General features: G+C 66.4%; 1 protein-coding gene across 4 annotated transcripts in view; it reads right to left on the bottom strand.

Annotated features, from left to right (window-relative positions):
• Positions 1 to 3,215: 3,215 nt before the first annotated feature.
• DRC11L (dynein regulatory complex subunit 11 like) overlaps positions 3,216 to 26,583 on the bottom strand; it is a 101,575-nt gene continuing 78,207 nt past the window's right edge. Inside the window, exons 11-18 of one of the 4 annotated variants that reach the window (XM_075917568.1) lie at positions 26,427 to 26,482; positions 25,531 to 25,613; positions 25,205 to 25,312; positions 10,646 to 10,845; positions 10,435 to 10,521; positions 6,323 to 6,500; positions 5,362 to 5,600; positions 3,216 to 3,430 (exon numbers count right to left, since the gene is read on the bottom strand). In XM_075917568.1, the coding sequence (XP_075773683.1) occupies positions 3,317 to 3,430; positions 5,362 to 5,600; positions 6,323 to 6,500; positions 10,435 to 10,521; positions 10,646 to 10,845; positions 25,205 to 25,312; positions 25,531 to 25,613; positions 26,427 to 26,482 (1,065 nt within the window). In that variant the 3' untranslated portion in view covers positions 3,216 to 3,316. The remainder of the gene's footprint in view (positions 3,431 to 5,361; positions 5,601 to 6,322; positions 6,501 to 10,434; positions 10,522 to 10,645; positions 10,846 to 25,204; positions 25,313 to 25,530; positions 25,614 to 26,426; positions 26,483 to 26,583) is intronic. The other 3 variants (XM_075917567.1, XM_075917565.1, XM_075917566.1) reach the window with 3 other exon arrangements.

The following is a 26,583-nucleotide window of genomic DNA, read 5'->3' as shown; positions in this document are numbered from 1 at the left end:
CCCCCCCCACACACACATTCACAGTACCGCAGGCTCACCCCACATGCATACACACAGGACACACATTCACAATGCCCCAGGCTTACCCCCCTCACACACACAGTCACAGTACCGCAGGCTCACCCTACATGCATACACACAGGACATACATTCACAATGCCCCAGGTTTACCCCCCCACACACACACACATTCACAGTATCGCAGGCTCACTCCACATGCATACACACAGGACATACATTCACAATGCCCCAGGCTTACCCCCCCACACACACACACATTCACAGTACCGCAGGCTCACCCCACATGCATACACACAGGACACACATTCACAATGCCCCAGGCTTACCCCCCAGACACACACACATTCACAGTACCGCAGGCTCACCCCACATGCATACACACAGGACATACATTCACAATGCCCCAGGCTTACCCCCCTCACACACACACATTCACAGTACCGCAGGCTCACCCCACATGCATACACACAGGACATACATTCACAATGCCCCAGGCTTACCCCTCCCACACACATTCACAGTACCGCAGGCTCACCCCACATGCATACACACAGGACACACATTCACAATGCCCCAGGCTTACCCCCCAGACACACACACATTCACAGTACCGCAGGCTCACCCCACATGCATACACACAGGACATACATTCACAATGCCCCAGGCTTACCCCCCTCACACACACACATTCACAGTACCGCAGGCTCACCCCACATGCATACACACAGGACATACATTCACAATGCCCCAGGCTTACCCCTCCCACACACATTCACAGTACCGCAGGCTCACCCCACATGCATACACACAGGACATACATTCACAATGCCCCAGGCTTACCCCCCCACACACACATTCACAGTACCGCAGGCTCACCCCACATGCATACACACAGGACATACATTCACAATGCCCCAGGCTTACCCCCCCACACACACATTCACAGTACCGCAGGCTCACCCCACATGCATACACACAGGACATACATTCACAATGCCCCAGGCTGACCCCCACACACACACATTCACAGTACCACAGGCTCACCCCACATGCATACACACAGGACATACATTCACAATGCCCCAGGCTGACCCCCACACACACACATTCACAGTACCGCAGGCTCACCCTACATGCATACACACAGGACATACATTCACAATGCCCCAGGCTTACCCCCCCACACACACATACATTCACAGTACCGCAGGCTCACCCCACATGCATACACACAGGACATACATTCACAATGCCCCAGGCTGACCCCCCCACACACACATTCACAATGCCCCAGGCTTACCCCCCCACACACACACATTCACAGTACCACAGGCTCACCCCACATGCATACACACAGGACATACATTCACAATGCCCCAGGCTGACCCCCACACACACACATTCACAATGCCCCAGGCTTACCCCCCCACACACACACATTCACAGTACCACAGGCTCACCCCACATGCATACACACAGGACATACATTCACAATGCCCCAGGCTGACCCCCCCACACACACATTCACAGTACCGCAGGCTCACCCTACATGCATACACACAGGACATACATTCACAATGCCCCAGGCTTACCCCCCCACACACACATTCACAGTACCACAGGCTCACCCCACATGCATACACACAGGACATACATTCACAATGCCCCAGGCTGACCCCCCCACACACACATTCACAGTACCGCAGGCTCACCCTACATGCATACACACAGGACATACATTCACAATGCCCCAGGCTTACCCCCACACACACACATTCACAGTACCACAGGCTCACCCCACATGCATACACACAGGACATACATTCACAATGCCCCAGGCTGACCCCCCCACACACACATTCACAGTACCGCAGGCTCACCCCACATGCATACACACAGGACATACATTCACAATGCCCCAGGCTTACCCCCCCACACACACATTCACAGTACCGCAGGCTCACCCTACATGCATACACACAGGACATACATTCACAATGCCCCAGGCTTACCCCCCCACACACACATTCACAGTACCGCAGGCTCACCCCACATGCATACACACAGGACATACATTCACAATGCCCCAGGCTGACCCCCTGTGACGTAGTGGGGGTACTTGCTGGGCTGTGGTGACCCCTGCTGTCTGGAGCAAGACCCAGCAGGGAAAACCTCGCTAGGCAGAGGTAAGGCCAAACTGGTTGAACCAGTGGCCAGACACCCCCCATGGAGAGGAACAAAGGAAGGTGGAATGCTGCCCTGACTGGGGGGGCAGGGCTGCAAGGGAATTTAGTTAGTTGGTTGGTGGCTGTCTGTGAGGATGGATGAGACAGCCTAGGGAGAGGAGCTGGAGTTTTAGGGGCCCAGTCTCCCCCATCTCAAGGGGGCCTGAGGCATCCTAGCCCAGTTCCTGTAACCAGATTACATCTGTGCTGCGCTGTGCTGGAGGAGCAATAAACCACCCTCAATTCCACTGGCTGGTACAGTCTGTTTGTGCCATTTCGGGGTGCAGGAGACGGGGAACCCCCAACGTGCCGTCACACCCCCCCACACACACATTCACAGTACCGCAGGCTCACCCTACATGCATACACACAGGACATACATTCACAATGCCCCAGGCTGACCCCCCCACACACACATTCACAGTACCGCAGGCTCACCCCACATGCATACACACAGGACATACATTCACAATGCCCCAGGCTGACCCCCCCACACACACATTCACAGTACCGCAGGCTCACCCCACATGCATACACACAGGACATACATTCACAATGCCCCAGGCTTACCCCCACACACACACATTCACAGTGCCGCAGGCTCACCCCACATGCATACACACAGGACATACATTCACAATGCCCCAGGCTTACCCCCACACACACACATTCACAGTGCCGCAGGCTCACCCCACATGCATACACACAGGACATACATTCACAATGCCCCAGGCTTACCCCCACACACACACATTCACAGTGCCGCAGGCTCACCCCACATGCATACACACAGGACATACATTCACAATGCCCCAGGCTTACCCCCACACACACACATTCACAGTGCCGCAGGCTCACCCCACATGTGTGCACGCACACACAACACACACCATATATTCACAATGCCTCAGGTTCACGCCCCAACACACAGACAGAAGCGGGACATACGTGCACCACGCCCCCCAGCTCACACCCAGCTGAGCATACCCCATTCTTTCTGCAAGAATAAGCCAGTTTATGGGGCTGACGAGCACAGAGGCGGGGGGACGACACAGGGCCCGTCAGCTGAACTATTTCTTCCCTTTCTTCCCTTTCTTGTCCTTCCCCTTCGCCTCCTTCCCTTCTTCTCTCTCTTGTGCTGCCTTCAGTCGCTTCTTGCCCAGCGGCGTCTTTGTGTACCAGTCCTGCCAGGCGGGTGCAGAGCAGCAGGTGAGCTCGGTGCAGAGCTGAGGCAGGGGTGGGTGGGCATCAGTCTGCCCACAGCAGTGACACTAACATGGAGGGCAGGGACCATGTGGTGGGGTAGGGAGCTGGGGAATGGGCCACCTCTGCCTGCCCCTAGGGGTGACAGTAGCAGGGGGCCCACGGGCCAGGCTGGCACGGGGGGAGGATCGGCCGCCTGTGCCTGCCCCTAGGGGTGACAGTAGCACGGGGGCCATGGGGCAGGCTGGCGCGGGGGGAGGACCGGCCGCCTGTGCCTGCCCCTAGGGGTGACAGTAGCACGGGGGCCATGGGGCAGGCTGGCGCGGGGGGAGGACCGGCCGCCTGTGCCTGCCCCTACGGGTGACAGTAGCAGGGGGCCATGGGGCAGGCTGGCGCGGGGGGAGGACCGGCCGCCTGTGCCTGCCCCTAGGGGTGACAGTAGCAGGGGGCCCACGGGCCAGGCTGGCGCGGGGGGAGGACCGGCCGCCTGTGCCTGCCCCTAGGGGTGACAGTAGCACGGGGGGCCACGGGCCAGGCTGGCATGGGGGGAGGACCGGCCGCCTGTGCCTGCCCCTAGGGGTGACAGTAGCACGGGGGGCCACGGGCCAGGCTGGCATGGGGGGAGGACCGGCCGCCTGTGCCTGCCCCTAGGGGTGACAGTAGCAGGGGGCCACGGCCCAGGCTGGCGCGGGGGGAGGACCGGCCGCCTGTGCCTGCCCCTAGGGGTGACAGTAGCAGGGGGGCCACGGGCCAGGCTGGCGCGGGGGGAGGACCGGCCGCCTGTGCCTGCCCCTAGGGGTGACAGTAGCAGGGGGCCACGGGCCAGGCTGGCGCGGGGGGAGGACCAGCCGCCTGTGCCTGCCCCTACGGGTGACAGTAGCACGGGGGCCATGGGGCAGGCTGGCGCGGGGGGAGGACCGGCCGCCTGTGCCTGCCCCTAGGGGTGACAGTAGCAGGGGGCCACGGCCCAGGCTGGCGCGGGGGGGAGGACCGGCCGCCTGTGCCTGCCCCTAGGGGTGACAGTAGCAGGGGATCACGGCCCAGGCTGGCGCGGGGGGAGGACCGGCCGCCTGTGCCTGCCCCTAGGGGTGACAGTAGCAGGGGGGCCACGGGCCAGGCTGGCGCGGGGGGAGGACCAGCCGCCTGTGCCTGCCCCTAGGGGTGACAGTAGCAGGGGGCCACGGGCCAGGCTGGCGCGGGGGGAGGACCGGCCGCCTGTGCCTGCCCCTAGGGGTGACAGTAGCACGGGGGCCACGGGCCAGGCTGGCGCGGGGGGAGGACCGGCCGCCTGTGCCTGCCCCTAGGGGTGACAGTAGCAGGGGGTCACGGCCCAGGCTGGCGCGGGGGGAGGACCGGCCGCCTGTGCCTGCCCCTAGGGGTGACAGTAGCAGGGGGCCACGGGCCAGGCTGGCGCGGGGGGAGGACCGGCCGCCTGTGCCTGCCCCTAGGGGTGACAGTAGCAGGGGGCCACGGGCCAGGCTGGCGCGGGGGGAGGACCGGCCGCCTGTGCCTGCCCCTAGGGGTGACAGTAGCAGGGGGCCACGGGCCAGGCTGGCGCGGGGGGAGGACCGGCCGCCTGTGCCTGCCCCTAGGGGTGACAGTAGCAGGGGGCCACGGGCCAGGCTGGCGCGGGGGGAGGACCGGCCGCCTGTGCCTGCCCCTAGGGGTGACAGTAGCAGGGGGCCACGGGCCAGGCTGGCGCGGGGGGAGGACCAGCCGCCTGTGCCTGCCCCTAGGGGTGACAGTAGCAGGGGGCCACGGGCCAGGCTGGCGCGGGGGGAGGACCAGCCGCCTGTGCCTGCCCCTACGGGTGACAGTAGCACGGGGGCCACGGGCCAGGCTGGCGTGGGGGGAGGACCGGCCGCCCCTGCCTGCCCCAGAAATGTTGTATCCCAGGGGCTTGGCCGGGCACCTGCAGGGTCTTCTCCTCCTCGCTGTAAATGGGATCGGCCTTGGCCAGCACCTGCAGGAACTCGCCTGCCCTCAGCGGTTTCTTGGGCATCTGCAGGAGGCGCCGCTCGGTCAGCACCAGCTGCACGGCCTGTGCGATGCACCCCTGGCTGTAGCCGTCCGAGAGCTTGGCCAGGGCGCTGGCGTCCAGGGCAGGGCTGATGGTGCCGCCGTGTTTCTTGATCAGGCGCTGCCAGGTCACTGCGGGGCAAAGGGGCCATTGCGGGCAGTGAGGCAGCCTGGGGGCTCGGGGAGGGGAAGTAAAAGGGAATTCCACCAATCCCCTCGTTCCGGACCCCCCCTCCGCGAGGCCATGGCCGGGGACGTGTGCGCGCTGGACCGTGTGCCTGGTGCTGGGCTCCGCTAGCTCACGCGCCGCGGCTCCTTGTGGCAGCTGGCAGGGGTGCTGGAGGCAAGTCCTTGTCCCTGTCTTACCTGGACTGCATGTGCTGATTTCAGAGCGACTCGGGCGCGCCACCTCGCCTTGCCCTCCCAAGCGCCTGCCCTGCCCCTCTGTTAACCAAGCCAGACCCGGGGCCCCCCAGGTGCCGCCTCCTAGGCTGCCAGCAGCCATGGACAACAGCTCTGTGACCCCAGCCAGCGGTGCACCCCTGGCAACGGCTCCGGTGGCGTGCGGGGCTGTGGCAAAGCCTGGGCGGTCGGGATGGCTCAGGCCCCCGGCGTGGCCAGTACGCGGACGGACGCCATTGCCTGGCTGCAGTCTGGCCGGCTGCTGGAGCCCCGCTCCCCCGGGAACAAGTCCCCAGAGCCCCGGAACATGAACCCCCAGCGCCGGCAGCACGGCGCCTGAGGGCTGGAGCACCTCCGGGGGCTGGAGAGCCTTCGCCCCCAGGGCGCTTCCCCCAGGCACGGGCCCGAGGGCAAGGCCAGCCCCGCTTGCTGGGCCGCCGGCTTGGCCCTACCGTAGCGGGACGCATAGTCGGGCCGGGGGACGAGGAGGATCCGCTCGTAGGCCTTGCACAGCGTCTTCACGTCGGCCTCGTAGGGCTTGTCCGACGTGCCCAGCAGCAGCACCCGGTCCTCAGGCTTCAGCAGCTTCAGGGCTTTGGGCAAGTCCCTCTTCAGCCTCTTGGGGTCAGCCTGGGGGGGCCGCAAAGGGCATCATGGGCTCAGGCCCCTCCGGTGGGGGGGGAGTTACAGGAGTCAGGCCGAGCCCGCGGGTGGGGGGAGGGGTCACTGGGGTCGGGTGGGGCCCACGGGTGGCGGGCAGAGTCTCGGGGAGCAGAGCAAGGGGCCTGGCACAGGTCAGGGCACTACCAGCTCCTGGGGCACATTCCCAGTTGCCCTGCCCCTAGGCATGAGCTGGGGCCCGGGCTATGTGGCTCATGCGTGTGGCTGGGGCGGAGCTGCGGTACACAGGTGCCCTGCTGTGCGGTTCATGCGTGTGGCTCATGTGGAGCTGCGGTACACAGGTGCCCTGCTGTGCGGTTCATGCGTGTGGCTCATGTGGAGCTGCGGTACACAGGTGCCCTGCTGTGTGGTTCATGCGTGTGGCTGGTGCGGAGCTGCGGTACACAGGTGCCCTGCTGTGTGGTTCATGCGTGTGGCTGGTGCGGAGCTGCGGTACACAGGTGCCCTGCTGTGCGGTTCGTGCGTGCGGCTCATGTGGAGCTGCGGTACATGGGTGTCCTGTTGTGTGGTTCGTGCGTGCAGCTCATGTGGAGCTGCGGTACATGGGTGTCCTGTTGTGTGGTTCGTGCGTGCAGCTCGTGTGGAGCTGCGGTACACGGGTGTCCTGTTGTGTGGTTCGTGCGTGCGGCTCATGTGGAGCTGCGGTACACAGGTGCCCTGTTGTGTGGTTCGTGCGTGCAGCTCGTGTGGAGCTGTGGTACACGGGTGTCCTGTTGTGTGGTTCGTGCGTGCGGCTCATGTGGAGCTGCGGTACACGGGTGTCCTGTTGTGTGGTTCGTGCGTGTGGCTCATGTGGAGCTGCGGTACACTGGTGCCCCGCTGTGTGGTTCATGCGTGTGGCTGGTGCGGAGCTGCGGTACACAGGTGCCCTGCTGTGTGGTTCGTGCGTGTGGCTCGTGTGGAGCTGCGGTACACAGGTGCCCTGCTGTGTGGTTCATGCGTGTGGCTGGTGCGGAGCTGCGGTACACAGGTGCCCTGCTGTGTGGTTCATGCGTGTGGCTGGTGCGGAGCTGCGGTACACAGGTGCCCTGCTGTGCGGTTCGTGCGTGTGGCTCATGTGGAGCTGCGGTACACGGGTGTCCTGTTGTGTGGTTCGTGCGTGCGGCTCATGTGGAGCTGCGGTACACTGGTGCCCTGCTGTGCGGTTCGTGCGTGTGGCTCGTGTGGAGCTGCGGTACACGGGTGTCCTGTTGTGTGGTTCGTGCGTGTGGCTCGTGTGGAGCTGCGGTACACGGGTGTCCTGTTGTGTGGTTCGTGCGTGTGGCTCGTGCGGAGCTGTGTACACAGGTGTCCTGTTGTGTGGTTCGTGCGGAGCTGTGTACACGGGTGTCCTGTTGTGCGGTTCGTGCGTGTGGCTCGTGCGGAGCTGCGGTACACGGGTGTCCTGTTGTGCGGTTCGTGCGTGCAGCTCGTGTGGAGCTGCGATACACGGGTGCCCCGCTGTGTGGTTCGTGCGTGCGGTTCGTGCGTGTAGCTCATGTGGAGCTGCGGTACACGGGTGCCCCGCTATGTGGTTCGTGCGTGTGGCTCGTGCGGAGCTGCGTACACGGGTGTCCTGTTGTGCGGTTCGTGCGTGCAGCTCGTGTGGAGCTGCGATACACGGGTGCCCTGCTGTGTGGTTCGTGCATGCGGTTCCTGCGGAGCTGCGGTACACTGGTGCCCCGCTGTGTGGTTCGTGCGTGTGGCTCGTGCGGAGCTGCGGTACACAGGTGCCCCGCTGTGTGGTTCGTGCGTTCGGCTCGTGCAGAGCTGCGGTACACGGGTGCCGTGCTGCGCGGTTCATGCATGCGGTTCGTGCATGCGGCTCGTGCGGAGCTGCAGTACAGGGGTGCTCTGCTGCGTGGTTCGTGTGTGCGGTTCGTGCGGAGCTGCAGTACAGGGGTGCTCTGCTGCGTGGTTCGTGCATGCGGCTCGTGCGGAGCTGCAGTACAGGGGTGCTCTGCTGCGTGGTTCGTGTGTGCGGTTCGTGCGGAGCTGCAGTACAGGGGTGCTCTGCTGCGTGGTTCGTGCGTGCGGTTCGTGCGGAGCTGCAGTACAGGGGTGCTCTGCTGCGTGGTTCGTGTGTGCGGTTCGTGCGGAGCTGCAGTACAGGGGTGCTCTGCTGCGTGGTTCGTGCGTGCGGTTCGTGCGGAGCTGCAGTACAGGGGTGCTCTGCTGTGTGGTTCGTGTGTGCGGCTCGTGCGGAGCTGCGGTACACGGGTGCCATGCTGCATGGCTCGTGCGTGCGGTTCGTGCATGCGGCTCGTGCGGAGCTGCAGTACAGGGGTGCTCTGCTGCGTGGTTCGTGTGTGCGGTTCGTGCGGAGCTGCGGTACACGGGTGCCATGCTGCATGGTTCGTGCGTGCGGTTCGTGCATGCGGCTCGTGTGGAGCTGCAGTACAGGGGTGCTCTGCTGCGTGGTTCGTGCGTGCGGTTCGTGCGGAGCTGCAGTACAGGGGTGCTCTGCTGCGTGGTTCGTGCGTGCGGTTCGTGCGGAGCTGCAGTAGAGGGGTGCTCTGCTGCGTGGTTCGTGCGTGCGGTTCGTGCGGAGCTGCAGTACAGGGGTGCTCTGCTGCGTGGTTCGTGCGTGTGGCTCGTGCGGAGCTGCGGTACACGGGTGCCCCGCTGTGTGGTTCGTGCGTGTGGCTCATGCGGAGCTGCGGTGCACGGGTGCCCCGCTGTGTGGTTCGTGCGTGTGGCTCATGTGGAGCTGCGGTACACGGGTGCCCCGCTGTGTGGTTCGTGCGTGTGGCTCGTGTGGAGCTGCGGTACACAGGTGCCCCGCTGTGTGGTTCGTGCGTGTGGCTCGTGCAGAGCTGCGGTACACGGGTGCCCACACGACTGTATAGTTCGTGCGTTCGGCTCGTGCAGAGCTGCGGTACACGGGTGCCACGCTGCATGGTTTGTGCGTGCGGTTCGTGTGTGCGGTTCGTGCGGAGCTGCAGTACAGGGGTGCTCTGCTGCGTGGTTCGTGCATGCGGCTCGTGCGGAGCTGCAGTACAGGGGTGCTCTGCTGCGTGGTTCGTGCGTGCGGTTCGTGCGGAGCTGCAGTACAGGGGTGCTCTGCTGCGTGGTTCGTGCGTGCGGTTCGTGCGGAGCTGCAGTACAGGGGTGCTCTGCTGCATGGTTCGTGTGTGCGGTTCGTGCGGAGCTGCAGTACAGGGGTGCTCTGCTGCGTGGTTCGTGTGTGCGGTTCGTGCGGAGCTGCAGTACAGGAGTGCTCTGCTGCGTGGTTCGTGCATGCGGCTCGTGCCCGCACGGCTGTGAGGAAGTGCTGCCCGGGAGGACACACCGGAAGGATGCCGTTTTGGCGCTTTTGAAGTAACGACCCAGCTCGGGGACAAACCCTGGGGACCACGGAGCAGGCATAGCCCCAGCACACACCTCTGGGGAAGGGGGAGCCGAGCTGCATTCAGAACTACGGATGCCGGGGTTTTCGGGAGTGAGGCGCACAACAGAGTGGGGCCAGGGGAAACCAAGTCACGGCCTCGGTAGCAGCCGATGGGGCGGGGCCAGTACACGCTTCCCGGCGCCTGCGTGGGCCAGGGCTGGCACAGCCCCTGGGTGCCGATGCCCCGGGTGTTGCTTGTACTCTCCTGTGCTCCGCACGGGCACGCAGAAGAGCTGTAGCTTGCTGAGCTCCGTGCCTTGCGGCTGTGCGTGGCCCGGGCGCCCAGCGCCAGCAGGCGTGGGGCTCTCGTCCCGAGGGTCTGCGCTGTGCTTGGCTGCACAGCGGCATCTACCACTCCAGGGCGGCGGGGGGCAGGAGCCCCTGCCCTGCGCCGTCCAGGCCCCCAGGCCACGGGCTGCGGACCAGGATGCCCTGCCCGCAGCCCTAGCGTGTGGGCATCCTCCCCCTGCTGCTAGCCCCGGCCCCTCCCAACAGCTCCCAGGCCCCTCTCACCTGCTTCTCTTCTTTCGGCACCTTCTTGTAAAACGTCTTCTCCGCGTTGCCAACCCAGATCACCGACGGCTGCATCAGCCTGGCCACCTAGAGCGGCCGGAGAGGGGCTCAGCGCCTCCCCCAGCCACGGGTACCCGCCAGCCCCCCCCACCATGCTGCCCTGGGCCCTGCCCCGTCCCGTCGCTGCCCAGCGCCCTGGCCCGGCCAGTACCTTGAACACCAAGTGTATCAGCATGCTGAGGCCAGCCTTGCCCGGGTACTTGCCCACCAGGTTGTCTGGGGACAGGTCGAAGAGGTTGGCGCCCGTCTCGGTGCACACAGCATGGACCAGCAGCTTCTTCCCCGTTCCGGCCGGCCCGGCGAGCAGGACCGACTTCACCAGCGGGGCCAGCTCGTGCAGCGTGGGTGAGCCTGGGGCAGCGGGGGGAGAAGGTTCCTGCACCAACCGCCCAGCCAGCAGAGCCTCCCACGGAGATGAACTCCCCACAGGCATGTCCGTCCCCTCCCCACAGGAACACGGGGCCCTGCCCGACCCCCGAGGGACTGCTGGGACACGCCTGACCCCCCACAGGCATGTCCGTCCCCTCCCCACAGGAACACGGGGCCCTGCCCGACCCCCGAGGGATTGCTGGGACACGCCTGACCCCCACCTCCCCACAGGCATGTCCGTCCCGTCCCCACAGGAACACGGGGCCCTGCCCGACCCCCGAGGGACTGCTGGGACACGCCTGACCCCCCACAGGCATGTCCGTCCCCTCCCCACAGGAACACGGGGCCCTGCCCGACCCCCGAGGGACTGCTGGGACACACCTGACCCCCCACAGGCATGTCCGTCCCGTCCCCACAGGAACACGGGGCCCTGCCAGACCCCCGAGGGACTGCTGGGACACGCCTGACCCCCCACAGGCATGTCCATCCCCTCCCCACAGGAACACGGGGCCCTCCCCAACCCCCGAGGGACTGCTGGGACACGCCTGACCCCCCACAGGCATGTCCGTCCCGTCCCCACAGGAACACGGGGCCCTGCCCGACCCCCGAGGGACTGCTGGGACACGCCTGACCCCCACCTCCCCACAGGCATGTCCGTCCCGTCCCCACAGGAACACGGGGCCCTGCCCGACCCCCGAGGGACTGCTGGGACACGCCTGACCCCCACCTCCCCACAGGCATGTCCGTCCCCTCCCCACAGGAACACGGGGCCCTGCCCGACCCCCGAGGGACTGCTGGGACACGCCTGACCCCCACCTCCCCACAGGCATGTCCGTCCCGTCCCCACAGGAACACGGGGCCCTGCCCGACCCCCGAGGGACTGCTGGGACACACCTGACCCCCACCTCCCCACAGGCATGTCCGTCCCGTCCCCACAGGAACACGGGGCCCTGCCCGACCCCCGAGGGACTGCTGGGACACACCTGACCCCCCACAGGCATGTCCGTCCCGTCCCCACAGGAACACGGCGCCCTGCCCGACCCCCGAGGGACTGCTGGGACACGCCTGACCCCCACCTCCCCACAGGCATGTCCGTCCCGTCCCCACAGGAACACGGGGCCCTGCCCAACCCCCGAGGGACTGCTGGGACACACCTGACCCCCACCTCCCCACAGGCATGTCCGTCCCCTCCCCACAGGAACACGGGGCCCTGCCCGACCCCCGAGGGAATGCTGGGACACACCTGACCCCCACCTCCCCACAGGCATGTCCGTCCCGTCCCCACAGGAACACGGGGCCCTGCCCGACCCCCGAGGGACTGCTGGGACACACCTGACCCCCACCTCCCCACAGGCATGTCCGTCCCGTCCCCACAGGAACACGGGGCCCTGCCCGACCCCCGAGGGACTGCTGGGACACGCCTGACCCCCCACCTCCCCACAGGCATGTCCGTCCCCTCCCCACAGGAACACGGGGCCCTGCCCGACCCCCGAGGGACTGCTGGGACACGCCTGACCCCCACCTCCCCACAGGCATGTCCGTCCCGTCCCCACAGGAACACAGGGCCCTGCCCGACCCCCGAGGGACTGCTGGGACACGCCTGACCCCCACCTCCCCACAGGCATGTCCGTCCCGTCCCCACAGGAACACGGGGCCCTGCCCGACCCCCGAGGGACTGCTGGGACACACCTGACCCCCACCTCCCCACAGGCATGTCCGTCCCGTCCCCACAGGAACACGGGGCCCTGCCCGACCCCCGAGGGACTGCTGGGACACGCCTGACCCCCCACCTCCCCACAGGCATGTCCGTCCCCTCCCCACAGGAACACGGGGCCCTGCCCGACCCCCGAGGGACTGCTGGGACACGCCTGACCCCCACCTCCCCACAGGCATGTCCGTCCCGTCCCCACAGGAACACAGGGCCCTGCCCGACCCCCGAGGGACTGCTGGGACACGCCTGACCCCCACCTCCCCACAGGCATGTCCGTCCCGTCCCCACAGGAACACGGGGCCCTGCCTGAACCCCGAGGGACTGCTGGGACATGCCTGACCCCCACCTCCCCACAGGCATGTCCGTCCCGTCCCCACAGGAACACGGGGCCCTGCCCGACCCCCGAGGGACTGTTGGGACACACCTGACCCCCCACAGGCATGTCCGTCCCCTCCCAACAGGAACACGGGGCCCTCCCCAACCCCCGAGGGACTGCTGGGACACGCCTGACCCCCCACAGGCATGTCCGTCCCCTCCCAACAGGAACACGGGGCCCTCCTCAACCGCCGAGGGACTGCTGGGACACGCCTGACCCCCCACAGGCATGTCCGTCCCCTCCCCACAGGAACACGGGGCCCTGCCCGACCCCCGAGGGACTGCTGGGACACGCCTGACCCCCACCTTCCCACAGGCATGTCCGTCCCCTCCCGACAGGAACACGGGGCCCTGCCAGACCCCCGAGGGAATGCTGGGACACGTCTGACCCCCCACAGGCATGTCCGTCCCCTCCCCACAGGAACACGGGGCCCTGCCCGACCCCCGAGGGACTGCTGGGACACGCCTGACCCCCCACAGGCATGTCCGTCCCCTCCCCACAGGAACACGGGGCCCTCCCCAACCCCCGAGGGACTGCTGGGACACGCCTGACCCGCCACAGGCATGTCCGTCCCCTCCCCACAGGAACACGGGGCCCTGTCCGACCCCCGAGGGAATGCTGGGACACGCCTGACCCCCACCTCCCCACAGGCATGTCCGTCCCCTCCCCACAGGAACACGGGGCCCTGCCCGACCCCCGAGGGACTGCTGGGACACGCCTGACCCCTACCTCCCCACAGGCATGTCCGTCCCCTCCCCACAGGAACATGGGGCCCTGCCCGACCCCCAACCTCCAAGGGAATGCTGGGACACACCTGACCCCCCACCATCCAACAGGCATGTCCGTCCCCTCCCCTGCCCAACCCCCTTCCTCACCAATGTTCCCTCTAATCTTTTCCAGCTGTTTGTGAACTTTTCCAATCCATCTGCAGACTAAATTTTTTACATGCACCGATCCATGTACACTGTGCACCACCAATAGAAATGCAACCCAAGGCTATGCGGATCAGCATTTCCAACTTTCCAGAGCGACTGCACAAGCACCCAGCTTGCAGAAACATGGTTATCTGCCATTGAGAAACTGACCCATGCCCGACCCCACCACAGGAACGCCATGCCGTACCCTTCGCTCTTCTCCCCGCAAGAATGCCAGGCCGTGTTGTTCCCCTCTTCTCCCCACAGGAACGCCAGGCCGTACCCTTCCCCTCTTCTCCCCACAGGAACGCCAGGCCGTACCCTTCCCCTCTTCTCCCCACAGGAACGCCAGGCCGTACCCTTCCCCTCTTCTCCCCACAGGAACGCCAGGCCGTACCCTTCCCCTCTACTCCCGACAGGAATGCCAGGCCGTGTCCATCCCTCTTCTCCCCACAGGAACGCCAGACCGTACCCTTCCCCTCTTCTCCCCACAGGAACGCCAGGCCGTACCCTTCCCCTCTTCTCCCCACAGGAACGCCAGGCCGTGTCCTTCCCTCTTCTCCCCACAGGAACGCCAGGCCGTACCCTTCCCTCTTCTCCCCACAGGAACGCCAGGCCGTACCCTTCCCCTCTTCTCCCCACAGGAACGCCATGCCGTACCCTTCGCTCTTCTCCCCACAGGAACGCCAGACCGTGTCCTTCCCCTCTACTCCCCACAGGAACGCCAGGCCGTACCCTTCCCCTCTTCTCCCCACAGGAACGCCAGACCGTGTCCTTCCCCTCTACTCCCCACAGGAACGCCAGGCCGTACCCTTCCCCTCTTCTCCCCACAGGAACGCCATGCCGTACCCTTCGCTCTTCTCCCCACAGGAACGCCAGACCGTGTCCTTCCCCTCTACTCCCCACAGGAACGCCAGGCCGTACCCTTCCCCTCTTCTCCCCACAGGAACGCCAGGCCGTACCCTTCCCCTCTTCTCCCCACAGGAACGCCAGGCCGTGTCCTTCCCTCTTCTCCCCACAGGAACGCCAGGCCGTGTCCTTCCTCTCTTCTCCCCAAAGGAACGCCAGGCCGTACCCTTCCCCTCTTCTCCCCACAGGAACGCCAGGCCGTACCCTTCCCCTCTACTCCCGACAGGAATGCCAGGCCGTGTCCATCCCTCTTCTCCCCACAGGAACGCCAGGCCGTACCCTTCCCTCTTCTCCCCACAGGAACGCCAGGCCGTACCCTTCCCCTCTTCTCCCCACAGGAACGCCAGGCCGTACCCTTCCTCTCTTCTCCCCACAGGAACGCCAGGCCGTACCCTTCCCCTCTTCTCCCCACAGGAACGCCAGGCCGTACCCTTCGCTCTTCTCCCCACAGGAACGCCAGGCCGTACCCTTCCCCTCTTCTCCCCACAGGAACGCCAGGCCATACCCTTCCCCTCTTCTCCCCACAGGAACGCCAGGCCGTACCCTTCCCCTCTACTCCCCACAGGAATGCCAGGCCGTGTCCATCCCTCTTCTCCCCACAGGAACGCCAGGCCGTACCCTTCCCCTCTTCTCCCCACAGGAACGCCAGGCCGTACCCTTCCCCTCTTCTCCACACAGGAACGCCATGCCGTACCCTTCGCTCTTCTCCCCACAGGAACGCCAGACCGTGTCCTTCCCCTCTACTCCCCACAGGAACGCCAGGCCGTACCCTTCCCCTCTTCTCCCCACAGGAACGCCATGCCGTACCCTTCGCTCTTCTCCCCACAGGAACGCCAGACCGTGTCCTTCCCCTCTACTCCCCACAGGAACGCCAGGCCGTACCCTTCCCCTCTTCTCCCCACAGGAACGCCAGGCCGTACCCTTCCCCTCTTCTCCCCACAGGAACGCCAGGCCGTGTCCTTCCCTCTTCTCCCCACAGGAACGCCAGGCCGTGTCCTTCCTCTCTTCTCCCCAAAGGAACGCCAGGCCGTACCCTTCCCCTCTTCTCCCCACAGGAACACCAGGCCGTACCCTTCCCCTCTTCTCCCCACAGGAACGCCAGGCCGGACCCTTCCCCTCTACTCCCGACAGGAATGCCAGGCCGTGTCCATCCCTCTTCTCCCCACAGGAACGCCAGGCCGTACCCTTCCCTCTTCTCCCCACAGGAACGCCAGGCCGTACCCTTCCCCTCTTCTCCCCACAGGAACGCCAGGCCGTACCCTTCCTCTCTTCTCCCCACAGGAACGCCAGGCCGTACCCTTCCCCTCTTCTCCCCACAGGAACGCCAGGCCGTACCCTTCGCTCTTCTCCCCACAGGAACGCCAGGCCGTACCCTTCCCCTCTTCTCCCCACAGGAACGCCAGGCCATACCCTTCCCCTCTTCTCCCCACAGGAACGCCAGGCCGTACCCTTCCCCTCTACTCCCCACAGGAATGCCAGGCCGTGTCCATCCCTCTTCTCCCCACAGGAACGCCAGGCCGTACCCTTCCCCTCTTCTCCCCACAGGAACGCCAGGCCGTACCCTTCCCCTCTTCTCCACACAGGAAGGCCAGACCGTACCCTTCCCCTCTTCTCCCCACAGGAACGCCAGGCCGTACCCTTCCCCTCTTCTCCCCACAGGAACGCCAGGCCGTACCCTTCCCCTCTTCTCCCCACAGGAACGCCATGCCGTACCCTTCGCTCTTCTCCCCACAGGAACGCCAGGCCTGTCCTTCCCTCTTCTCCCCACAGGAACGCCAGGCCGTACCCTTCCTCTCTTCTCCCCACAGGAACGCCAGACCGTACCCTTCCCCTCTTCTCCCCACAGGAACGCCAGGCCGTACCCTTCCCCTCTTCTCCCCACAGGAACGCCAGGCCGTACCCTTCCCCTCTACTCCCCACAGGAACGCCAGGCCGTGTCCTTCCCTCTTCTCCCCACAGGAACGCCAGGCCGTACCCTTCCCCTCTACTCCCCACAGGAATGCCAGGCCGTGTCCATCCCTCTTCTCCCCACAGGAACGCCAGGCCGTACCCTTCCCCTCTTCTCCCCACAGGAACGCCAGGCCGTACCCTTCCCCTCTTCTCCCCACAGGAACGCCAGACCGTACCCTTCCCCTCTTCTCCCCACAGGAACGCCAGGCCGTACCCTTCCCCTCTTCTCCCCACAGGAACGCCAGGCCGTACCCTTCCCCTCTTCTCCCCACAGGAACGCCATGCCGTACCCTTCGCTCTTCTCCCCACAGGAACGCCAGGCCGTGTCCTTCCCCTCTACTCCCCACAGGAACGCCAGGCCGTGTCCTTCCCTCTTCTCCCCACAGGAACGCCAGGCCGTACCCTTCCCCTCTTCTCCCCACAGGAACGCCAGGCCGTACCCTTCCCCTCTTCTCCCCACAGGAACGCCAGGCCGTGTCCTTCCCTCTTCTCCCCACAGGAACGCCAGGCCGTACCCTTCCTCTCTTCTCCCCACAGGAACGCCAGACCGTACCCTTCCCCTCTTCTCCCCACAGGAACGCCAGGCCGTACCCTTCCCCTCTACTCCCCACAGGAACGCCAGGCCGTGTCCTTCCCTCTTCTCCCCACAGGAACGCCAGGCCGTGTCCTTCCCTCTTCTCCCCACAGGAACGCCAGGCCGTACCCTTCCCCTCTTCTCCCCACAGGAACGCCAGGCCGTACCCTTCCCCTCTTCTCCCCACATGAACGCCAGGCCGTGTCCTTCCCTCTTCTCCCCACAGGAACGCCAGGCCGTGTCCTTCCTCTCTTCTCCCCACAGGAACGCCAGACCGTACCCTTCCCCTCTTCTCCCCACAGGAACGCCAGGCCGTACCCTTCCCCTCTTCTCCCCACAGGAATGCTATGCCGTACCCTTCCCTCTTCTCCCCACAGGAACGCCATGCCGTACCCTTCCCCTCTACTCCCCACAGGAACGCCAGGCCGTACCCTTCCCCTCTTCTCCCCACAGGAACGCCAGGCCGTACCCTTCCCCTCTTCTCCCCACAGGAACGCCATGCCGTACCCTTCGCTCTTCTCCCCACAGGAACGCCAGGCCGTGTCCTTCCCCTCTACTCCCCACAGGAACGCCAGGCCGTGTCCTTCCCCTCTTCTCCCCACAGGAACGCCATGCCGTACCCTTCCTTCTTCTCCCCACAGGAACACCAGGCCGTACCCTTCCCCTCTTCTCCCCACAGGAAGACCAGGCCTTACCCTTCCCCTCTACTCCCCACAGGAACGCCAGGCCGTACCCTTCCCCTGTTATCCCCACAGGAACACCAGACCGTACCCTTCCCCTCTTCTCCCCACAGGAACGCCAGGCCGTGTCCTTCCCTCTTCTCCCCACAGGAACGCCAGGCCGTACCCTTCCCTCTTCTCCCCACAGGAATGCCAGGCCGTACTCTTCCCCTGTTATCCCCACAGGAACACCAGACCGTACCCTTCCCCTCTTATCCCCACAGGAACGCCAGGCCGTACCCTTCCCTCTTCTCCCCGCAGGAACGCCATGCTGTATCCTTCCCTCTTCTCCCCACAGGAACGCCAGGCCGTACCCTTCCCCTCTTCTCCCCACAGGAACGCCATGCCGTACCCTTCCCCTCTACTCCCCACAGGAACGCCAGGCCGTACCCTTCCCCTCTTCTCCCCACAGGAACGCCATGCCGTACCCTTCCCTCTTCTCCCCACAGGAACACCAGGCCGTACCCTTCCCCTCTTCTCCCCACAGGAAGACCAGGCCGTACCCTTCCCCTCTTCTCCCCACAGGAACGCCAGGCCGTACCCTTCCCCTGTTATCCCCACAGGAACACCAGACCGTACCCTTCCCCTCTTCTCCCCACAGGAACGCCAGGCCGTGTCCTTCCCTCTTCTCCCCACAGGAACGCCATGCCGTACCCTTCCCTCTTCTCCCCACAGGAATTCCAGGCCGTACTCTTCCCCTGTTATCCCCACAGGAACACCAGACCGTACCCTTCCCCTCTTATCCCCACAGGAACGCCAGGCCGTACCCTTCCCTCTTCTCCCCGTAGGAACGCCATGCCGTACCCTTCCCTCTTCTCCCCACAGGAACGCCATGCCGTACCCTTCCCTCTTCTCCCCACAGGAATGCCAGGCCGTACCCTTCCCCTCTTCTCCCCACAGGAACGCCAGGCCGTGTCCTTCCCCTCTTCTCCCCACAGGAACGCCAGGCCATACCCTACCCCTCTTATCCCCACAGGAACACCAGACCGTACCCTTCCCCTCTTATCCCCACAGGAATGCCAGGCCGTACCCTTCCCCTCTTCTCTCCACAGGAACGCCAGGCCGTACCCTTCCCTCTTCTCCCCACAGGAAAGCCAGGCCGTACCCTTCCCCTCTTCTCCCCACAGGAACGCCAGGCCGTGTCCTTCCCTCTTCTCCCCACAGGAACGCCATGCCGTGTCCTTCCTCTCTTTTCCCCACAGGAACGCCATGCCGTGTCCTTCCTCTCTTCTCCCCACAGGAACGCCAGGCCGTACCCTTCCCTCTTCTCCCCACAGGAACGCCAGGCCGTACCCTTCCCCTCTTCTCCCCACAGGAACGCCATGCCGTACCCTTCCCCTCTTCTCCCCACAGGAACGCCAGGCCGTACCCTTCCCCTCTTCTCCCCACAGGAACGCCAGGCCGTACCCTTCCCCTCTTCTCCCCACAGGAACGCCAGGCCGTACCCTTCCCCTCTTCTCCCCACAGGAACGCCAGGCCGTGTCCTTCCTCTCTTTTCCCCACAGGAACGCCAGGCCGTACCCTTCCCTCTTCTCCCCACAGGAACGCCAGGCCGTACTCTTCCCCTCTTCTCCCCACAGGAACGCCATGCCGTACCCTTCCCCTCTTCTCCCCACAGGAACGCCAGGCCGTGTCCTTCCCTCTTCTCCCCACAGGAACGCCAGGCCGTGTCCTTCCCTCTTCTCCCCACAGGAATGCCAGGCCGTACCCTTCCCCTCTTCTCCCCACAGGAACGCCAGGCTGTGTCCTTCCCTCTTCTCCCCACAGGAACGCCATGCCGTACCCTTCCCCACTTCTCCCCTCAGGAACGCCAGGCCGTGTCCTTCCCTCTTCTCCCCACAGGAACGCCATGCCGTGTCCTTCCTCTCTTTTCCCCACAGGAACACCAGGCCGTACCCTTCCCCTCTTCTCCCCACAGGAACGCCAGGCCGTACCCTTCCCCTCTTCTCCCCACAGGAACGCCAGGCCGTGTCCTTCCCTCTTCTCCCCAGAGGAACGCCAGGCCGTACCCTTCCTCTCTTCTCCCCACAGGAACGCCAGGCCGTACCCTTCCCCTCTTCTCCCCACAGGAACGCCAGGCCGTACCCTTCCCCTCTTCTCCCCACAGGAACGCCAGGCCGTGTCCTTCCCTCTTCTCCCCACAGGAACGCCAGGCCGTACCCTTCCCCTCTTCTCCCCACAGGAACGCCAGGCCGTGTCCTTCCCTCTTCTCCCCACAGGAACGCCAGGCCGTACCCTTCCCCTCTTCTCCCCACAGGAACGCCAGGCCGTACCCTTCCCTCTTCTCCCCACAGGAACACCAGGCCGTACCCTTCCCCTCTTCTCCCCACAGGAACGCCAGGCCGTACCCTTCCCATCTTCTCCCCACAGGAACACCAAGCCGTACCCTTCCCCTCTTCTCCCCACAGGAACACCATGCCGTACCCTTCCCTCTTCTCCCCACAGGAACACCAGGCCGTACCCTTCCCCTCTTCTCCCCACAGGAACACCAGGCCGTACCCTTCCCCTCTTCTCCCCACAGGAACGCCATGCCGTACCCTTCCCTCTTCTCCCCACAGGAACACCAGGCCGTACCCTTCCCCTCTTCTCCCCACAGGAAGACCAGGCCTTACCCTTCCCCTCTACTCCCCACAGGAACGCCAGGCCGTACCCTTCCCCTGTTATCCCCACAGGAACACCAGACCGTACCCTTCCCCTCTTCTCCCCACAGGAACGCCAGGCCGTGTCCTTCCCTCTTCTCCCCACAGGAACGCCAGGCCGTACCCTTCCCTCTTCTCCCCACAGGAATGCCAGGCCGTACTCTTCCCCTGTTATCCCCACAGGAACACCAGACCGTACCCTTCCCCTCTTATCCCCACAGGAACGCCAGGCCGTACCCTTCCCTCTTCTCCCCGCAGGAACGCCATGCTGTATCATTCCCTCTTCTCCCCACAGGAACGCCAGGCCGTACCCTTCCCCTCTTCTCCCCACAGGAACGCCATGCCGTACCCTTCCCCTCTACTCCCCACAGGAACGCCAGGCCGTACCCTTCCCCTCTTCTCCCCACAGGAACGCCATGCCGTACCCTTCCCTCTTCTCCCCACAGGAACACCAGGCCGTACCCTTCCCCTCTTCTCCCCACAGGAAGACCAGGCCGTACCCTTCCCCTCTTCTCCCCACAGGAACGCCAGGCCGTACCCTTCCCCTGTTATCCCCACAGGAACACCAGACCGTACCCTTCCCCTCTTCTCCCCACAGGAACGCCAGGCCGTGTCCTTCCCTCTTCTCCCCACAGGAACGCCATGCCGTACCCTTCCCTCTTCTCCCCACAGGAATGCCAGGCCGTACTCTTCCCCTGTTATCCCCACAGGAACACCAGACCGTACCCTTCCCCTCTTATCCCCACAGGAACGCCAGGCCGTACCCTTCCCTCTTCTCCCCGTAGGAACGCCATGCCGTACCCTTCCCTCTTCTCCCCACAGGAACGCCATGCCGTACCCTTCCCTCTTCTCCCCACAGGAACGCCAGGCCGTACCCTTCCCCTCTTCTCCCCACAGGAACGCCAGGCCGTACCCTTCCCTCTTCTCCCCACAGGAACGCCAGGCCGTACTCTTCCCCTCTTCTCCCCACAGGAACGCCATGCCGTACCCTTCCCCTCTTCTCCCCACAGGAACGCCAGGCCGTGTCCTTCCCTCTTCTCCCCACAGGAACGCCAGGCCGTGTCCTTCCCTCTTCTCCCCACAGGAACGCCAGGCCGTACCCTTCCCCTCTTCTCCCCACAGGAACGCCAGGCTGTGTCCTTCCCTCTTCTCCCCACAGGAACGCCATGCCGTGCCCTTCCCCACTTCTCCCCTCAGGAACGCCAGGCCGTGTCCTTCCCTCTTCTCCCCACAGGAACGCCATGCCGTGTCCTTCCTCTCTTTTCCCCACAGGAACGCCAGGCCGTACCCTTCCCCTCTTCTCCCCACAGGAACGCCAGGCCGTACCCTTCCCCTCTTCTCCCCACAGGAACGCCAGGCCGTGTCCTTCCCTCTTCTCCCCAGAGGAACGCCAGGCCGTACCCTTCCTCTCTTCTCCCCACAGGAACGCCAGGCCGTACCCTTCCCCTCTTCTCCCCACAGGAACGCCAGGCCGTACCCTTCCCCTCTTCTCCCCACAGGAACGCCAGGCCGTGTCCTTCCCTCTTCTCCCCACAGGAACGCCAGGCCGTACCCTTCCCCTCTTCTCCCCACAGGAACGCCAGGCCGTGTCCTTCCCTCTTCTCCCCACAGGAACGCCAGGCCGTACCCTTCCCCTCTTCTCCCCACAGGAACGCCAGGCCGTACCCTTCCCTCTTCTCCCCACAGGAACACCAGGCCGTACCCTTCCCCTCTTCTCCCCACAGGAACGCCAGGCCGTACCCTTCCCATCTTCTCCCCACAGGAACACCAAGCCGTACCCTTCCCCTCTTCTCCCCACAGGAACACCATGCCGTACCCTTCCCTCTTCTCCCCACAGGAACACCAGGCCGTACCCTTCCCCTCTTCTCCCCACAGGAACACCAGGCCGTACCCTTCCCCTCTTCTCCCCACAGGAACACCAGGCCGTACCCTTCCCCTCTTCTCCCCACAGGAACACCAGGCCGTACCCTTCCCCTCTTCTCCCCACAGGAACACCAGGCCGTGTCCTTCCCTCTTCTCCCCAGAGGAACACCAGGCCGTACCCTTCCCCTCTTCTCCCCACAGGAACGCCAGACCGTACCCTTCCCCTCTTCTCCCCACAGGAACACCAGGCCGTACCCTTCCCCTCTTCTCCCCACAGGAACGCCAGGCCGTACCCTTCCCTCTTCTCCCCACAGGAACGCCAGGCCGTACCCTTCCCCTCTTCTCCCCACAGGAACGCCAGGCTGTACCCTTCCCCTCTTCTCCCCACAGGAACACCAGGCCGTACCCTTCCCCTCTTCTCCCCACAGGAACACCAGGCCGTACCCTTCCCCTCTTCTCCCCACAGGATCGCCAGGCCGTGTCCTTCCCTCTTCTCCCCACAGGAACACGAGACCGTGTCCTTCCCCTCTTCTCCCCACAGGAACACCAGGCCGTACCCTTCCCCTCTTCTCTCCACAGGTGGTTCCCCAGTTCCAGGGGCGGCGGGCGCTTTCCCAGGCGCAGGGGTGGCGGCCACTTCCCCAGGCGCAGGGGCGGCGGGCGCTTCCCCAGGCGCAGGGGCGGCGGGCGTTTCCCCAGGCGCAGGGGCGGCGGGCGTTTCCCCAGGCGCAGGGGCGACGGGCGCTTCCCCAGGCGCAGGGGCGGCGGGCGTTTCCCCAGGCGCAGGGGCGGCGGGCGCTTCCCCAGGCCCAGGGGCGGCGGGCGCTTCCCCAGGCGCAGGGGGTGGCGGGCGTTTCCCCAGGCGCAGGGGCGGCGGGCGCTTCCCCGGGCGCAGGGGTGGCGGGCGTTTCCCCAGGCGCAGGGGAGGCGGGCGCTTCCCCAGGCGCAGGGGCGGCGGGCGTTTCCCCAGGCGCAGGGGAGGCGGGCGTTTCCCCAGGCGCAGGGGCGGCGGGCGCTTCCCCAGGCGCAGGGGCGACGGGCACTTCCCCGGGCCCAGGGGCGGCGGGCGTTTCCCCAGGCGCAGGGGCGGCGGGCGCTTCCCCGGTCCCAGGTCGGTGGCCACTTCCCCAGACCCAGGGGCGGCGGGCGCTTCCCCAGACCCAGGTCGGTGGCCACTTCCCCGGGCCCAGGGGCAGCGGGCGTTTCCCCAGGCGCAGGGGCGGCGGGCGCTTCCCCAGGCGCAGGGGCGGCGGGCGCTTCCCCGGTCCCAGGTCGGTGGCCACTTCCCCAGACCCAGGGGCTGTGGGCGCTTCCCCGGTCCCAGGTCGGTGGCCACTTCCCCAGACCCAGGGACGGCGGGCGCTTCCCCAGGTGCAGGGGCGGCGGGCGCTTCCCCAGGCGCAGGGGCGGCGGGCGCTTCCCCAGACCCAGGGGCGGCGGGCGCTTCCCCAGGTGCAGGGGCGATGGGCGTTTCCCCAGGCGCAGGGTCGGCGGGCGCTTCCCCAGACCCAGGGGCGGCGGGCGCTTCCCCATGCGTAGGGGCGGCGGGCGCTTCCCCAGGCGCAGGGGAGGCGGGCGCTTCCCCAGGCGCAGGGGCGGCGGGCGCTTCCCCAGGCGCAGGGGCGGCGGGCGCTTCCCCAGGCGCAGGGGCGGCGGGCGCTTCCCCAGGCGCAGGGGCGGCGGGCGCTTCCCCGGTCCCAGGTCGGCGGCCACTTCCCCGGGCCCAGGGGCGGCGGGCACTTCCCCGGGCCCAGGGGCGGCGGGCACTTCCCCGGGCCCAGGGGCGACGGGCGCTTCCCCGGTCCCAGGTCGGTGGCCGCTTCCCCAGACCCAGGGGCGGCGGGTGCTTCCCCAGACCCAGGGGCGGCGGGCGCTTCCCCAGGCGCAGGGGCGGCGGGCGCTTCCCCAGGCGCAGGGGCGGCGGGCGCTTCCCCAGGCGCAGGGGCGGCGGGCGCTTCCCCAGACCCAGGGGCGATGGGCGTTTCCCCAGGCGCAGGGGCGGCGGGCGCTTCCCCAGACCCAGGGGCGGCGGGCGCTTCCCCAGGCGCAGGGGCGGCGGGCGCTTCCCCAGGCGCAGGGGAGGCGGGCGCTTCCCCAGGCGCAGGGGCGGCGGGCGCTTCCCCAGGCGCAGGGGCGGCGGGCGCTTCCCCAGGCGCAGGGGCGGCGGGCGCTTCCCCAGGCGCAGGGGCGGCGGGCGCTTCCCCAGGCGCAGGGGCGGCGGGCGCTTCCCCGGTCCCAGGTCGGCGGCCACTTCCCCGGGCCCAGGGGCGGCGGGCACTTCCCCGGGCCCAGGGGCGGCGGGCACTTCCCCGGGCCCAGGGGCGACGGGCGCTTCCCCGGTCCCAGGTCGGTGGCCACTTCCCCAGACCCAGGGGCGGCGGGTGCTTCCCCAGACCCAGGGGCGGCGGGCGCTTCCCCAGGCGCAGGGGCGGCGGGCGCTTCCCCAGGCGCAGGGGAGGCGGGCGCTTCCCCAGGCCCAGGGGCGGCGGGCGCTTCCCCAGGCGCAGGGGCGGCGGGCGCTTCCCCAGGCGCAGGGGAGGCGGGCGCTTCCCCAGGCGCAGGGGCGGCGGGCGCTTCCCCAGACCCAGGGATGGCGGGCGCTTCCCCGGGCCCAGGGGCGGCGGGCACTTCCCCGGGCCCAGGGGCGGCTGGCGCTTCCCCAGGCCCAGGGGCGGCAGGCACTTACCCAGACGCAGGATGGCATACAGGGCGATGTTCTGCCTGATGTCCGTCACCGAGGGCGTGGGTTCGATGCCCGCCATGCGCAAGGCAGAGCCCAGGTAACAGAAATCGCCTGCCAGAGAGTCAGGCGTGAGTGGCAGGGAAGAGGGGGACAGCGTCAGTCTCCCTCCCATCCCCCCCAGTGATGAGACCCCGGCTGAGCTAGGCCTCCACCTCCCCCTCTCGACCTCCTCTGCCTATGGGGGCATGAAGCGAGGTCTCCTGCCCCCTTTGCAGCCCGTGCCCCACCCCCGAGAGCCCTTCCTACGCCTGGGGCCCTGGCAGACTCACCCGTGTAGTCAGCCAGCTGGACGTGCGGCGCCTGCTTGAGGATTCCCTGCAGCACCAGCTCCTCGTACAGAGAATCCAGGGTCCTGGGGGGGAGCAGGGCTGAGGAGCCCGGTCCTGGCCATGCTTCCCCCCACAGGGCTGGGGCCCGTGCACTCTGTGCAGACAGGGATGTTCCCTGGGCCAGGCTGGCAGGGACTGGACAGGGCACGTGGGGGCCTGGAGAGGTCAGGCCATACCGGGGTGCTGGGGGCCTGGAGAGGTCAGGCCATACCAGGGTGCTGGGGGCCTGGAGAGGTCAGGCCATACCGGGGTGCTGGGGGCCTGGAGAGGTCAGGCCATACCAGGGTGCTGGGGGCCTGGAGACGTCAGGCCATACCAGGGTGCTGGGGGCCTGGAGAGATCAGGCCATACCAGGGTGCTGGGGGCCTGGAGAGGTCAGGCCATACCGGGGTGCTGGGGGCCTGGAGAGGTCAGGCCATACCGGGGTGCTGGGGGCCTGGAGAGGTCAGGCCATACCGGGGTGCTGGGGGCCTGGAGAGGTCAGGCCATACCGGGGTGCTGGGGGCCTGGAGAGGTCAGGCCATACCGGGGTGCTGGGGGCCTGGAGAGGTCAGGCCATACCGGGGTGCTGGGGGCCTGGAGAGGTCAGGCCATACCGGGGTGCTGGGAGCCTGGAGAGGTCAGACCATACCGGGGTGCTGGGGGCCTGGAGAGGTCAGGCCATACCAGGGTGCTGGGGGCCTGGAGAGGTCAGGCCATACCGGGGTGCTGGGGGCTCCCCCACAGGGAGGGGAGTCATGGGGAGCAGGAGCAGGGTGTGCCCAGCCCATGGGAGCGCATGCGGGGTCAGGGCAGCCGGGAGGGGCTCGCCACGTGCAGGGGGTCTGGGCCGGTACCTGTCCGGGGTTAAATCTTTCTCCTTCTTTTTCCCACCTTTCTTCCCCTTCGGCTGCTTGGAAAAAACAACAAACCTTCATCTCAGAGCAGAAATCCAGCAGCCCCAGCCCCCAGGCCCCTCCCGTCTCTGTCTCCAGGGCCAGCTCCCCCCCCTTG

This window comes from Pelodiscus sinensis, unplaced genomic scaffold (genome assembly GCF_049634645.1).
Source record: "Pelodiscus sinensis isolate JC-2024 unplaced genomic scaffold, ASM4963464v1 ctg63, whole genome shotgun sequence".
Classification (NCBI taxonomy): Eukaryota; Metazoa; Chordata; order Testudines; family Trionychidae; genus Pelodiscus; species Pelodiscus sinensis.
The sequence above is the reverse complement of the archived record's forward strand: the minus strand, read 5'-3'. Positions and strand labels throughout refer to the sequence as shown.